The sequence below is a fragment of the Hyla sarda genome, unplaced genomic scaffold (genome assembly GCF_029499605.1).
Source record: "Hyla sarda isolate aHylSar1 unplaced genomic scaffold, aHylSar1.hap1 scaffold_375, whole genome shotgun sequence".
NCBI lineage: Eukaryota > Metazoa > Chordata > Amphibia > Anura > Hylidae > Hyla > Hyla sarda.
Genome location: NW_026610394.1, coordinates 130,225 through 146,147, shown reverse-complemented (window position 1 = coordinate 146,147; position 15,923 = coordinate 130,225). Strand labels below are relative to the sequence as shown.

General features: G+C 45.5%; 1 protein-coding gene across 1 annotated transcript in view; it reads left to right on the top strand.

The window, feature by feature from the left end:
• Window positions 1-11,437: 11,437 nt before the first annotated feature.
• Window positions 11,438-15,923, top strand: part of LOC130332322 (protein sel-1 homolog 3-like) — a gene marked incomplete at its 3' end in the record, with an annotated part of 117,463 nt that continues 112,977 nt past the window's right edge. The window contains exons 1-2 of the mRNA XM_056553739.1: window positions 11,438-11,600; window positions 12,034-12,485. Coding sequence (XP_056409714.1) covers window positions 11,438-11,600; window positions 12,034-12,485 — 615 coding nt within the window. The remainder of the gene's footprint in view (window positions 11,601-12,033; window positions 12,486-15,923) is intronic.

Below are 15,923 nucleotides of genomic sequence, written 5' to 3'. Positions count from 1 at the left end.
CTAGCTGGGGGTCACCCAGCTTTCGTAGAGTCCTGACTGTCTGCACCCTCCTGCACTCCCAGTACCGTCTCCAGATGTGTAAAGCCTGTCGGACGTCCTCTTAGACCCGGTAGATTTCCCTACTGGTTCCTCTTGGTTTTTATCGGTTATTTTGCGCCCGGCGTCCCCCGAGTCTCCGGAATAATCGGATTAAGTTCATTCACGTCAGTAGAACACGACGGCTGCAGAAAGAGAAAACATCCCGATTACTGCTCTTCAGGGACAATGGCCTCATTTCTCACAGACTCGGGGCGCATTAACCATTGCAGTGCCAGGTCCAGGATGTACGACATGGAGGGGACCGCACACAAGAGTCTATCCCTTCATCCTGCTCTACCCCATAGTACAATACAGGTGGTAGAAGCATCACCTCTCTGCATACAGGGACCACCTCCTGATAACAGAGGACAACAGATATATTCACCTGTCCTACAGTCACCTCTCCCCTCCTGATGTGGCGGATAACAGAGAACAATAGATATATTCACCTGTCCTACAGTCACCTCTCCTCCTGACATGGCTGATAACAGAGAACAATAGATATATTCACCTGTCCTACAGTCACCTCTCCTCCTGACATGGCTGATAACAGAGAACAATAGATATATTCACCTGTCCTACAGTCACCTCTCCTCCTGACATGGCTGATAACAGAGAACAACAGATTATATTCACCTGTCCTACAGTCACCTCTCTCCTCCTGACATGGCGGATAACAGAGAACAATAGATATATTTACCTGTCCTACAGTCACCTCTCCTCCTGACATGGCTGATAACAGAGAACAACAGATTATATTCACCTGTCCTACAGTCACCTCTCCCCTCTTGACATGACTGATAACAGAGAACAATAGATATATATTCACTTGTCCTACAGTCACCTCTCCCCTCCTGACATGGCTGATAACAGAGAACAATAGATTATATTCACCTGTCCTACAGTCACCTCTCCTCCTGACATGGCTGATAACAGAGAACAATAGATTGTATTCACCTGTCCTACAGTCACCTCTCCTCCTGACATGGCTGATAACAGAGAACAACAGATTATATTCACCTGTCCTACAGTCACCTCTCCTCCTGACATGACTGATAACAGAGAACAATAGATATATATTCACCTGTCCTACAGTCACCTCTCCCCTCCTGACATGGCTGATAACAGAGAACAATAGATTATATTCACCTGTCCTACAGTCACCTCTCCTCCTGACATAGCTGATAACAGAGAACAATAGATTGTATTCACCTGTCCTACAGTCACCTCTCCCCTCCTGACGTGGCGGATAACAGAGAACAATAGATTATATTCACCTGTCCTACAGTCACCTCTCTCCTCCTGACATGGCTGATAACAGAGAACAACAGATTATATTCACCTGTCCTACAGTCACCTCTCCTCCTGCCATGACTGATAACAGAGAACAATATATTATATTCACCTGTCCTACAGTCACCTCTCCTCTCCTGACATGGCTGATAACAGAGAACAATAGATTATATTCACCTGTCCTACAGTCACCTCTCCTCCTGACATGGCTGATAACAGAGAACAATAGATATATTCACCTGTCCTACAGTCACCTCTCCTCCTGACATGGCTGATAACAGAGAACAACAGATTATATTCACCTGTCCTACAGTCACCTCTCCCCTCCTGACATGGCTGATAACAGAGAACAATAGATTATATTCACCTGTCCTACAGTCACCTCTCCTCCTGACATGGCTGATAACAGAGAACAAAAGATTGTATTCACCTGTCCTACAGTCACCTCTCCCCTCCTGACGTGGCGGATAATAGAGAACAATAGATTATATTCACCTGTCCTACAGTCACCTCTCCTCCTGACATGGCTGATAACAGAGAACAACAGATTATATTCACCTGTCCTACAGTCACCTCTCCTCCTGACATGGCTGATAACAGAGAACAATATATTATATTCACCTGTCCTACAGTCACCTCTCCTCTCCTGACATGGCTGATAACAGAGAACAATAGATTATATTCACCTGTCCTACAGTCACCTCTCCTCCTGACATGGCTGATAACAGAGAACAATAGATTGTATTCACCTGTCCTACAGTCACCTCTGCCCTCCTGACATGGCTGATAACAGAGAACAATAGATTGCATTCACCTGTCCTACAGTCACCTCTCCCCTCCTGACATGGCTGATAACAGAGAACAATAGATTATATTCACCTGTCCTACAGTCACCTCTCCCCTCCTGACATGGCTGATAACAGGGAACAATAGATATATTCACCTGTCCTACAGTCTCCTCTCCTCCTGACATGGCTGCTAACAGAGAACAATAGATAAATTTACCTGTCCTACAGTCACCTCTCCCCTCCTGACATGGCTGATAACAGGGAACAATAGATATATTCACCTGTCCTACAGTCTCCTCTCCTCCTGACATGGCTGCTAACAGAGAACAATAGATATATTCACCTGTCCTACAGTCACTTCTCCCCTCCTGACATGGCTGATAACAGGGAACAATAGATATATTCACCTGTCCTACAGTCACCTCTCCCCTCCTGACATGGCTGATAACAGGGAACAATAGATATATTCACCTGTCCTACAGTCACCTCTTCTATTTATTACAATGTATCACTGAAGGTAAGAGCCAACTGCATTGCTGCAGTACCCATGGAACCACGTTAAGCATTAATGGATTTCTATCCTCTTGCCCGACCCCCTCCCCCTCCCCCTCCCCCTCATGTCATCATGACTTTGACCATGGCTCCATCTAGTGGTGAACACTTAGTACTGCATTAGATTAAAGGATCACTGTAAGGCATCACAACTTATCCCCTATCCAAAGTAAAGGAGATAAGTGTCTGATCGAGGGGGGATAAGTTCTATGGCACCACAGTACTCCTATAAGACTGGTTCCCATTGGCCCGTCAGCTGTGTGAGCAGGATCAGATCAGGGACCGATCACTGTGTTATTCACAATTCTCTCTTCACCATCAGTTTTATTCTTTTCAACTCTACAGAAACTGACCCAGAGATGGGGGGGGGGGCAGGTGTTATTGTGAACCCCTTTATTTCTGTGTCGTATATGATGCTGGGGCTGGTGTGAGGATGAGATATAAATCTTATATGAGGCCTGAAGATTATGTGGGGCTCCTCTCCCTGGTGACCCTGTAGGATAGTCTCTACTCCCTAGTGACCCTGTAGGATAGTCTCCTCTCCCTGGTGTCCCTGTAGGATAGTCTCCTCTCCCTGGTGACCCTGTAGGATAGTCTCCTCTCCCTGGTGACCCTGTAGGATAGTCTCCTCTCACTTTGACCCTGTAGGATAGTTTCCTCTCCCTGGTGACCCTGTAGGATAGTCTCCTCTCCCTGGTGACCCTGTAGAATAGTCTCTACTCCCTGGTGACCCTGTAGGATAGTCTCTACCCCCTAGTGACCCTTTAGGATAGTCTCCTCTCCCTGGTGACCCTGTAGAATAGTCTCCTCTCCCTGGTGACCCTGTAGGATAGTCTCCTCTCCCTGGTGACCCTGTAGGATAGTCTCATCTCCCTGGTGACCCTGTAGGATGTCTCCTCTCTCTGGTGACCCTGTAGGATTGTCTCCTCTCCCTGGTGACCCTGTAGGATAGTCTCCTCTCCCTGGTGACCCTGTAGGATAGTCTCCTCTCCCTGGTGACCCTGTAGGATAGTCTCTACTCCCCGGTGACCCTGTCGGATAGTCTCCTCTCTCTGGTGACCCTGTAGGATAGTCTCCTCTCCCTGGTGACCATGTAGGATAGTCTCCTCTCCCTGGTGACCCTGTAGGATAGTCTCCTCTCCCTGGTGACCCTGTAGGATAGTCTCCTCTCCCTGGTGACCCTGTAGGATAGTCTCCTCTCCCTGGTGACCCTGTAGGATAGTCTCCTCTCCCTGGTGACCCTGTAGAATAGTTTCCTCTCCCTGTGACCTGTAGGATAGTCTCCTCTCCCTGGTGACCCTGTAGGATAGTTTCCTCTCCCTGTCGACCCTGTAGGATAGTCTCATCTCCCTGGTGACCCTCTAGGATAGTCTCCTCTCACTTTGACCCTGTAGGATAGTCTCCTCTCCATGGTGACCCTGTAGGATAGTCTCATCTCCCTGGGGACCCTGTAGGATAGTCTCCTCTCCATGGTGACCCTGTAGGATAGTCTCCTCTCCATGGTGACTCTGTAGGATAGTCTCATCTCCCTGGGGACCCTGTAGGATAGTCTCCTCTCCTTGGTGACCCTGTAGGATAGTCTCCTCTCCTTGGTGACCCTGTAGGATAGTCTCCTCTCACTTTGTTCCTGTAGGATAGTCTCCTCTCCATGGTGATCCTGTAGGATAATCTCCTCTCCCTGGTGACCCTGTAGGATAGTCTCCTCTCACTTTGACCCTGTAGGATAGTATCCTCTCCCTGGTGACCCTGTAGGATAGTCTCCTCTCACTTTGACCCTGTAGGATAGTATCCTCTCCCTGGTGACCCTGTAGGATAGTCTCATCTCCCTGGGGACCCTGTAGGATAGTAACCTCTCCATGGTGACCCTGTAGGATAGTCTCCTCTCCATGGTGACTCTGTAGGATAGTCTCATCTCCCTGGGGACCCTGTAGGATAGTCTCCTCTCCTTGGTGACCCTGTAGGATAGTCTCCTCTCCTTGGTGACCCTGTAGGATAGTCTCCTCTCACTTTGACCCTGTAGGATAGTCTCCTCTCCATGGTGACCCTGTAGGATAATCTCCTATCCCTGGTGACCCTGTAGGATAGTCTCCTCTCCCTGGTGACCCTGTAGGATAGTCTCCTCTCCCTGGTGACCCTGTAGGATAGTCTCATCTCCCTGGGGACCCTGTAGGATAGTCTCCTCTCCTTGGTGACCCTGTAGGATAGTCTCATCTCCCTGGTGACCCTGTATGATGGTTTCCACTCTCTGGTGACCCTAGAGTTACCATAGAGTTCACCTTGTCACATGACCCGTAGGTCCTGCAACGCTAATGGAAACAAGTAATTAACCATTTATCGACATATACTATGCTATTTACATTAACCTATGCATAAATTACTGATTATACATTAGAATAGAGGCAACTAGGGGTAGACTAGATTACAGGGATCCCTACGTCCTAGGGACTCTGGCTATGGGGACCCATAAGGAAATAAGTACCGTATAGAATGCAGTACTGGGACACCACAAACCCCCTTACTAAAGATAAGTCGGCCTCGACGTCTGTCCCCTAAGACAGAGGGACTAGGAATAGACCAGGATGCTATAGAACAGGATGAACTATACATTTGCTATACATCCTAAGTAGACTAAATATATTTTGATGCTATTTAGATATCTGATTGCTATCTAGACATTTGAATGCTATCTAGACAATTGAAAGCTATCTAGACAATTGAATGCTATCTAGACAATTAAAGAAGCTATCTAGACAATTAAAGAAGCTATCTATCCATTAGTTTCTAGCTTCCTATACAACTTTATAAAACTTATGATACATTTTGAGGCTAAACTGAACATTAGCATATACCTCTATATATAAGGCTAACTAGACATTAGTACAGCTCTATTTACCTTTTGCATCAAGCTGACTAGACATTTTGTATTATCTCACATATTCTATATGCCAACAATAAGTTACCTGTTAGTTAGTACAAAAAGGGTATACTGGCTAGCCGGAAGCTAGGTCACAGTAAGGGTGGCTTCTAGGGTCTATCGACTACACGCTACTTACCCCTAGAGCACATTCAAAACAACCTATGCAGGTTATTCCTAGAATTACGTGTTTATTTTCTGTATTTGCAAGAGCACCTACTGGCCAGGCAGAGCATCTCACACATGCAATGAATAAAGAAAAGAAGAAGTGTACCTAACAGTGGCAGGAATTGGGTATCAATATGCTACAATTCCTTAAGTGTTACTTAAGTGAGATGTTTATTTATTTTTGTGTATGTACTAGAGAAATGTTGAGATAGTACATTAAGTGAGTAATCTAGGGTACTACCGTATATACTCGAGTATAAGCCGAGTTTTTCAGCACGATTTTTCGTGCTGAAAACACCCCCCTCAGCTTATACTCGAGTGAACTCTCCACCCGCAGTGGTCTTCAACCTGCTGACCTCCAGAGGTTTCAAAACTACAACTCCCAGCAAGCCCGGGCAGCCATCGGCTGTCCGGGCTTGCTGGGAGTTGTAGTTTTGAAACCTCCGGAGGTCCGCAGGTTGAAGACCACTGCGGCCTTCGACATCATCCAGCCCCCTCTCACCCCCCTTTAGTTCTGTACAGTACTCACCTCCGCTCGGCGCTGGTCCGGTGCTGCAGGACTGTCCGGAGAGGAGGTCGTCCGGTGGGATAGTGGTTCCGGGCTGCTATCTTCACCGGGGAGGCCTCTTCTAAGCGCTTCGGGCCCGGCCACAGAATAGTCACGTTACCTTGACAACGACGCAGAGGTTTGTTCATTGCCAACGTACTTCTGCGTCATTGTCAAGGCAACGCCTCTATTCCGGGCCGGAAGCGCGGAGAAGAGGCGCCCCCAGTGAAGATAGCAGCCCGGAACCACTATCCCACTGGACCACCTCCTCTCCGGACAGCCCTGCAGCACCGGACCAGCGCCGAGCGGAGGTGAGTACTGTACAGAACTAAAGGGGGGTGAGAGGGGGCTGGATGATGTCGAGGGCCGCAGTGGTCTTCAACCTGCGGACCTCCGGAGGTTTCAAAACTACAACTCCCAGCAAGCCCGGACAGCCGATGGGAAGAGGATGATGAAGGGGGGGGGGGTGTGGGATGATAAGAGGATGATGAAGGGGGGGTGTGGGATGATGAAGGGGGGTGGGGATGATGACAAGGGGATGATGAAGGGGGTGGGGATGATGACAAGGGGATGATGAAGGGGGGTGGGGATGATGACAAGGGGATGATGAAGGGGGGTGGGGATGATGACAAGGGGATGATGAAGGGGGGTGGGGATGATGACAAGGGGATGATGAATTGGGGATGTGTGGGATGATGACAAGGGGATGATGACAGGTGATGATGATGAGGGTCTGGATGATGACAGGCGGTGATGATGATGAGGATGTTAATGACGGGGGTCTGGATGATGACAGGGGGGGATGATGTATTTTCCACCCTAGGCTTATACTCGAGTCAATAACTTTTTTTTTTTTTTTTTTTTTTTTTTTTTTTTTTTTCCTGGGATTTTGGGTTGAAATTAGGGGTCTCGGCTTATACTCGGGTCGGCTTATACTCGAGTATATACGGTATGTGCAAGTACTATTTGAAAGGGAATCCTCCCTACTATTTTTGTTGAGATAGGTTCTAGCGATGGGCGACAGCAATAATACTACCCTCGGAGGAGCCGAGGTGTCCCCTTTTGAGTTACTACTAAACACCTTTTGTTTATTGTACATTTGTATGTACAAGAATTTATACATATTTTTAGTGTTGAGTGTACACGTACTGTACGTCGATATTTTCCATGTACAACTCTAAGCTATTTTAATATACATAGACATTTGACTATATTTTCTATGTACAAACCTTACTTACTATTTGTGTACACAGACACAAGGACATCGTTCTGTGTACAGAACCATATACAAATTTACTATACATTTATCAACACTCCAACATATTTCAGGCGCATTCACCCGATAAGTGCAACATTTATCATAAGAGTTCTTATGAAGTTGGTGGTTTATACATGAAGCAGGCATGTAAGGATCAACAGTCCACCTACACTAGGAGTCCACAGAAAAAATACAGATTGGCGTGTAAGGATCAGCAGTCCACCTACACTAGGAATCGACAGAAAAAATACGGATTGGCGTGTAAGGATCAGCAGTCGACCTACACTAGGAATCGACAGAAAAAAAACGGATTGGCGTGTAAGGATCAGCAGTCCACCTACACTAGGCGTTCTTTTCAATAGATTTTTATTGAAAAATTTTCACAAAAATAAACATGCGAACATTCAGTTACATCACTGAATAATGACATTCACGGTAGGTTGCAATGGAAACAAAAGTGAGTTTCGCCAAATGTCTGATATACATATATTTGTAAAAAGGACGTTGATATGCAACTATTGTATTTAGCAGTTATTTCTAAAAGAGAAACAAATTGTCAATATCAAGAACTATATAAAACTAGAAGAAACAACTTTAACACGTTATGTCTATAATAAATCGTGACACCCATTGAGCAGCCCCTATTTGGGGAAAATGGCAATTTTAGAGGAAGTCCCAGTATCATCAAGTTGCAAAAAATATAAGAAATAACATCTTACCTACGACCTCCTAAATCTGCGAGGACCTCGGACCCTGCTCTGCTCCTCGAAGGATTTGTGGTCAAATTGTATGAAGGGAAGAGACCCCTTCAAGAATCAGAAATCACAACGTGGTGAGTAGTGTAATGTTGGGAGAATAACTACTATCAACCAAAGTGACGAGTCCATACATCCCATTGTTTTTTAAAGCTATCCATTCTGCGTTCTTGTCTGGCAATTACCTCCTCAAACAGAAAATTATAATTTACCATATGGATGATCTCCGCAATTGATGGAACCCCGGGGGACTTCCATTTTCTAGCAACCAATAATCTGTAGTTGTGTAGAATATGACAGATCGGAATTTGAGTTTTGTCCGGGAAACCATCAATACCTAACATGAGGAGAGCCAGTTCAATTGGAATAATTTGGATCGTTGGGGAAAGCATCTGTAAGAGGGATAATAAATCATTCTTTATTCTAGTCAATTTTGGGCATTTCCAGAAAATGTGAGACAAAGATCCTATCATCCCGCATCCCCTCCAACAATTTGGATCCTGGTCTATGTGTATCGTAGCAAGACGTTTAGGTGTGTAATACCATCTACAATATAGTTTTTCCAGCTGTTCTCCATGTTTGGAACATTTAGAAAAGTGTCTCCCTATCTGGAGAGCTTTCTGCCCCATTGAGATAGGAAACATTCTTCCCAGCTCCTCCCATCTCAACATGTATTTAGTTTTTTTTATGTATGAGTCGTGATTAAAAAAGGGATATAGCAGGCCCAATCCAGGTTTGTGTCTGAGAGAGGGTGTACTCAACAAGTCTGAAAGGCATTGTGGGATTTCGCAGGTGGATTGGCCATATTTATTCAGGTGTTGAGCAATCTTGTTATATGTGTATTTTTCTGAAGCTGGAATCCCAAACGCAGCCCGCAAGTCATCGAAAGGCTTAATAGAAGGACCTCCGAGGACATCCCCAATGTATGTTACTCCAAGACCTATCCATCCGTCGAGAGATACACCTCTGATGTAATTGCAGAGAGATCGTAAGGGAATTCTCTGCCTCACGTATATTACATTTTTATCTCTCACATTTAAGGCACCGTTCCAGACATGTAAGGAATGTTTTGTGGCCGGAAGGAGAGGGCTAATCAGTGTGGTACATCTATGTGGATTCAGCCAGATATCACTCCAATGAGTGATGCCTGAATAAAAAGATTCTATATCTGCCCAAGAAGGTCTATCACAATCTCCCTCAATCCATTTCAAGGACTGTTTGACAGCTATGGCTAATCTGTATGCCATCAAATTAGGAATACTCGATCCACCATTTGCCGAGGACTTCTGAAGGACCTTTGCTGCCACTCTAGGACGTCCTCCTCCCCATATAAATTTGGAGATTAATGATTGGAGTTTCATAATCAACTTGTTTGGGATGGCCACAGGAATGGTCTTGAAGAAATATAATATTTTGGGCAAATAAAGCATTTTAAACAGCACCCTCCTTCCAAGCCAGCTCCAACATTTCTGGGCAGTGATATTCATTTCCGATTGTAATGTATGGGTAAATGTAGGAATATTAGCATCAATTAAAGTGGAGTGGGAATTAGTCATGTTAATGCCCAAGTAAGGGATATGAGCTGGAGCCCATTTATAGGGAAATATAGAAGATAACTGTGAGACAATCTGACTAGGGAGATTAATATTAAGGATATTGGACTTTGATTCATTTACTTTATAGTAGGAGAGGTTACCAAAGTTGATGACATGAGATCTAATTGCGGCCAAAGATTTCAATGGGTTAGATAATAGAAGCAGAACGTCATCTGCGTATAAGCTAATTTTATGTTGGGAATTTCCGACCGGGATACCCTCTACATTAGGGTCAGCTCTTATTTTGGATGCTAATGTTTCCATGACCATGATAAAGATCAAAGGGGATAGAGGGCACCCCTGCTTAGTCCCATTTGTGATCTTAAAAGAAGTTGACAGAATCCCATTGACATACACCGAGGCCGAAGGCTCCCCATATAGAGCCCACACAGCGTGAATAAAAGACTCAGGAAGGTTAAATCTTATTGTTTTTTCTCTATCTAACTATTTTGTCTTACAGTAACCAAGTTCAAGAAAAGTCCCTAGCAGGACTGTGCTAAGTTTGTTTCAGTTTAAAGTTCAGCAACATAACCACTAAGCTTGTGCCTGACTATTAAGTCAAGAGACTCCTAGCTGAGCTGAGTTGTGGTTAAGGCCGTGTTCATTTTCATTGAACTCCTAGTGTAACAGGCGGAACCAGGACCCTGCTCTCTCCTCAACATTCATCTTTTCTGAAGTGGTAAGTGCAATTACACTCTCACTTAAATTGTGCACAACATGAGTATTAAAATTTGCACACATAACGTGCGGGGCTTAAATAGCCCTCGTAAAAGATCTTTTATGTGGTCAGATTTAAAGAAAACCTCTGTAGATATAGCATGTATCCAAGAGACCCACCTAAAAAGGAATACCCACCAAAACATCTCGCATAAAAATTACCCCCATATTTATTTATCAAATGCACCCACTAGGAGAGCCGGTGTAATGATAGCGGTCAGGGATACAGTTACTTTTACTGAGCATAAAGTGATCTCTGATGCAAATGGTAGATATTTAATCTTAATTTGCACCATCAGTAATGTACTTTTCACCATTGTCAATATGTATGTTCCCAACTCCAGACAACTACATTTTCTTAACTCCTTACTAAATAAGTTTAGCAAAATCCTTCAAGGCAAACTCGTTTTATGTGGGGACTTAAATGCCATTAATGAAGCCTCTTTGGATTCTACTTCCACAGCTCGCTCCTCCCAGGTTCAATTAAATAAATGGCTCCATGACAATGAACTGTTGGACATATGGAGGTGCATGCATGACAATGAAAAGGATTTTACCTACTATTCGATACCTCACAACACCTACACGAGGATCGATTATTTTGTCACGAACATTTGGTCCATCAAAGACGTTATTAAATGTGATATTAGAACTATTTCGTGGTCAGACCATGCTCCACTTTTTATGCTTATTAATATATCTAACTTCCCTTCTAATGTTTATCAATGGAGGGTTAATTCATTTGTCCTGAATAATCCTGACACTTGACGTAATGAAGAGTGAACTGATTGAGTTCTTTGGGACAAACGAACCTTCGGTTTCTGATCCGACTGTCTTGTGGTGCACTCATAAAGCCTTCGCTAGAGGCATTTTACTAAGACAAACCGCCAGAGCTAAAACATTATACAATAAAGACATTACATCAACACTGGAAAGTATTAAAAAACTAGAAACAGAGCATAAATCGAATACCTCAAAGCTTGACACTTTGCTCTCCCTCAGGATCCAACGTTTAAATCTCGCTAAACTATTACAAGAAAAAATTTGACAAATACGTAAGGAGGTCCAGAACGACTTATTATCAAAACTTAAATAGACCAACTAGTCTTATGGCTAAACTAGTGAAACATAGACAATCTAAAAATGGACTCCCTTTCTTGAGGCCTCCTGACGGTTCTCCAAATATAACACACCCACAAAAAATAGCTGACAAAATAAGCGAATTCTATAGTGATCTCTATAATTTAAATAGGGACCATAGCGTTCCCCAGCCCAATATATCACAAATACGTGAATACTTGCAAACCTGTAGTTTAAATTCCCTCCCCCATGACAAAGCTAAATTACTCTCCCAGCCTTTTACTTTAGATGAAATAGGCAAAACTATTGATTCCCTAAAAAAGGGGAAATCCCCTGGTCCAGATGGCTTCAATGCCGAGTATTATAAACTAATGTCCCCAATCTTGCTACCTCATTTGGTTTCCATGTTCAATAGTATTTTAAATGGTAACAGCTTCCCTCCCGAGATGGTTAAAGCCACTATAGCCACCTTGCCTAAAGCAGGTAAAACCCCTGATTGGCCGACTAACTTACGGCCAATATCGTTATTGAATGTGGACGTCAAACTCTATGCTAAAGTTTTGGCCAATAGGCTTTCTCAACATCTCCCTGAGGTCATAAATAAGGATCAGGTGGGTTTTGTAAAGGGGCGCTTAGCTGAGGATGGTATCAGGAGGGTGGTGGATCTGATTTCAGTTGCGAGTTTGAACCGAGTGCCTTCTCTGCTCCTTTCCTTGGATGCGGAGAAGGCATTCGATAGGGTACATTGGCTTTTTGCCAGAGAGACTCTACATAGACATTACTTTAGAGTCTCTTTAGAAGATGTTCTTCTTCGCTCTTGTACTTGTGCCTCTCTTGGTTCCCCTATATCTGCCAACATCAGGGGCAGGATCAGACTTGACATAGCTTTGCCACACCCACTTGGTGAGGATAGAGTGGTGGAAGGCAGCTTGAGAAGGGGTTATAGGCTTACTAGCCGGGATCATAGTGGGGCAATAGGGCTTGAGCACCATCTCCAAATTAGGAGCAACCCATGACCCTTTCATTGGTACCTGAGGAATTGGCAAACTCTCACTGTTCCACGAAGGCTCTGGACGGGGGTGTACTCCACAATTTCACCCACCTCCAAGGTGTTGAACTTCTTATGGAGATATGGCCTTTGCTGATTATACATTAGAATAGAGGCGACTAGGGGTAGACTAGATTACAGGGATCCCTACGTCCTAGGGACTCTGGCTATGGGGACCCATAAGGAAATGAGTACCGTACAGAATGCGGTACTGGGACACCACAGTCTCCTCTGCCTGGTGACCCTGTAGGATAGTCTCCCCTCCCTGGTGACCCTGTAGGATTGTCTCCACTCTCTGGTGACCCTGTAGGATAGTCTCCACTCTCTGGTGACCCTGTAGGATTGGCTCCACTCCCTGGTTACCCTGTAGGATAGTCTCCACTCCCTGGTTACCCTGTAGGATAGTCTCCTCTCCCTCGTGACCCTGTAGGATAGCCATCTCTCCCTGGTGACCCTGTACGATCGTTTCTTCTCCCTGGTGACCCTGTAGCATAGTCTCCACTCCCTTGTGACCCTGTAGGATAGTATCCAGTCCCAGGTGATCCTGTAGGATAGTCTCCACTTCCTAGTGACCCTATAGGATAGTATTCACTTCCTGGTGACCATGTAGGATAGCCTCTACTTCCTAGTGACCTGTAGGATAGCCTCCATTCCCTAGTGACCCTGTAGGATAGCCTTTGCTCTCTAGTAACCCTGTAGGGTAGTCTCTATTCCCTGATGACCCTGTAGGATAGCCTCTACTCTCTGGTGATCTTTTAGGATAGTCTCTACTCCCCGGAGGCTCTGTAAGATAGCCTCCATTCCCTGTCGACCCTGTAGAATAGTCTCCTCTCCCTGGTGTCCCTGTAGGATAGTCTCCTCTCCCTGGTGTCCCTGTAGGATAGTCTCCTCTCCCTGGTGACTCTGTAGGATAGTCTCCAATCCCTGGTGACCCTGTAGGATAGTCTCCTCTCCCTGTCGACCCTGTAGGATATTCTCATCTCCCTGGTGACCCTGTAGGATAGTCTCCCCTCCCTGGTGACCCTGTAGGATAGTCTCCTCTCACTTTGACCCTGTAGGATAGTCTCCTCTCCATGGTGACCCTGTATGATAGTCTCTACTCCCTGGTGACCCTGTAGGATAGTCTACTTTCCCTGGTGACCCTTTAGGATAATCTCCTCTCCCTGGTGAACCTGTAGGATAGTCTCCACTCTCTGGTTACCCTGTAGGATAGTCTCTACTCCCTAGTGACTGTGTAGGATAGTCTCCTCTCCCTGGTTACCATGTAGGATAGTCTCCACTCCCTGGTAACCCTGAAGGATAGTCTCCTCTCCCTGGTGACGATGTAAGATAGTCTCCACTCCCTGGTGACCCTGTAGGATAGTCTCCTCTCCCTGGTGACGATGTAAGATAGTCTCCACTCCCTGGTGAACCTGTAGGATAGTATCCAGTCCCAGGTGACCCTATAGGATAGTCTCCACTTCCTAGTGACCCTATAGTATAGTCTTCACTTCCTGGTGACCATGTAGGATAGCCTCTACTTCCTAGTGACCTGTAGGATGGCCTCCATTCCCTAGCGACCCTGTAGTATAGCCTTCACTCTCTAGTAACCCTGTAGCATAGTCTCCACTCCCCGGTGACCCTGTAGGATAGTATCCAGTCCCAGGTGACCCTGTAGGATAGTCTCCACTTCCTAGTGACCCTATAGGATAGTCTTCACTTCCTGGTGACCATGTAGGATAGCCTCTACTTCCTAGTGACCTGTAGGATAGCCTCCATTCCATAGTGAGCCTGTAGGATAGCCTCCAGTCTCTCTAGTAACCCTGTGGGATAGTCTCTATTCCCTGATGACCCTGTAGGATAGCCTCCTCTCCCTGATGACCCTGTAGAATAGTCTCCTCTCCCTGGTGACCCTGTAGGATAGTCTCCAATCCCTGGTGACCCTATAGGATAGTATCTACTACCTGATGACCCTGTTGGATAATGTCTACTCCCTGGTGACCCTGTAGGATAGTCTCCTCTACCTGGTGACCCTGTAGGATAGTCTCCACTCCCTGGTGAACCTGTAGGATAGTATCCAGTCCCAGGTGACTCTGTAGGATAGTCTCCACTTCCTAGTGACCCTATAGTATAGTCTTCACTTCCTGGTGACCATGTAGGATAGCCTCTACTTCCTAGTGACCTGTAGGATATCCTCCATTCCATAGTGACCCTGTAGGATAGCCTCCACTCTCTAGTAACACTGTGGGATAGTCTCTATTCCCTGATGACCCTGTAGGATAGCCTTCTCTCCCTAATGACCCTGTAGAATAGTCTCCTCTCCCTGGTGACCCTGTAGGATAGTCTCCAATCCCTTGTGACCCTATAGGATAGTCTCTACTACCTGATGACCCTGTTGGATAATGTCTACTCCCTGGAGACCCTGTAGGATAGTCTCCACTCCCTGGTGATCCAATAGGATAGTCTCCACTCCCTGGTGAACCTGTAGAATAGTATCCTGTCCCAGGTGACCCTGTAGAATAGTCTCCACTTCCTGGTGACCATGTAGGATAGCCTCTACTTCCTAGTGACCTGTAGAATAGCCTCCATTCACTAGTGACCCTATAAGATTGCCTCCACTCTCTAGTAACCCTGTAGGATAGCCTCTACTCCCTGGTGATCTCTTAGGATAGGAGATACTCCCTGGTGGCTCTGTAGGATAGCCTCTACTCTCTGGTGATCTTTTAGGATAGTCTCTACTCCGCGGGGGCTCTGTAACATAGCCTCCATTCCCTGGTGACCCTGTAGAATAGTCTCATCTCCCTTGTGACCCTGTAGGATAGTCTCCTCTCCCTGGTGACCCTGTAGGATAGTGTGGTGTCCTGGTACCGTATTGTATACGTTACCTATATAGAGGTCCCCATAGTCAGAGTACCTAGGACGTCGGGGTCCCTCTTTTGTAGTTTTCCCCTTGTCACCTCACACTTAGTCGATTACTATATAGCAGTTCTTATCAATATAAATAGAAGTATAAGGATAGATATGTATATATATATATTTACCTGTTTGCAGCGTAGCAGGACCTGCGGGTCACGTGATTAGGTTAGAACTCTATGGTTTTGCTACAGGACCTTTGGAGGTTCCCGTGACATGTTTACCCACAATGCACTGT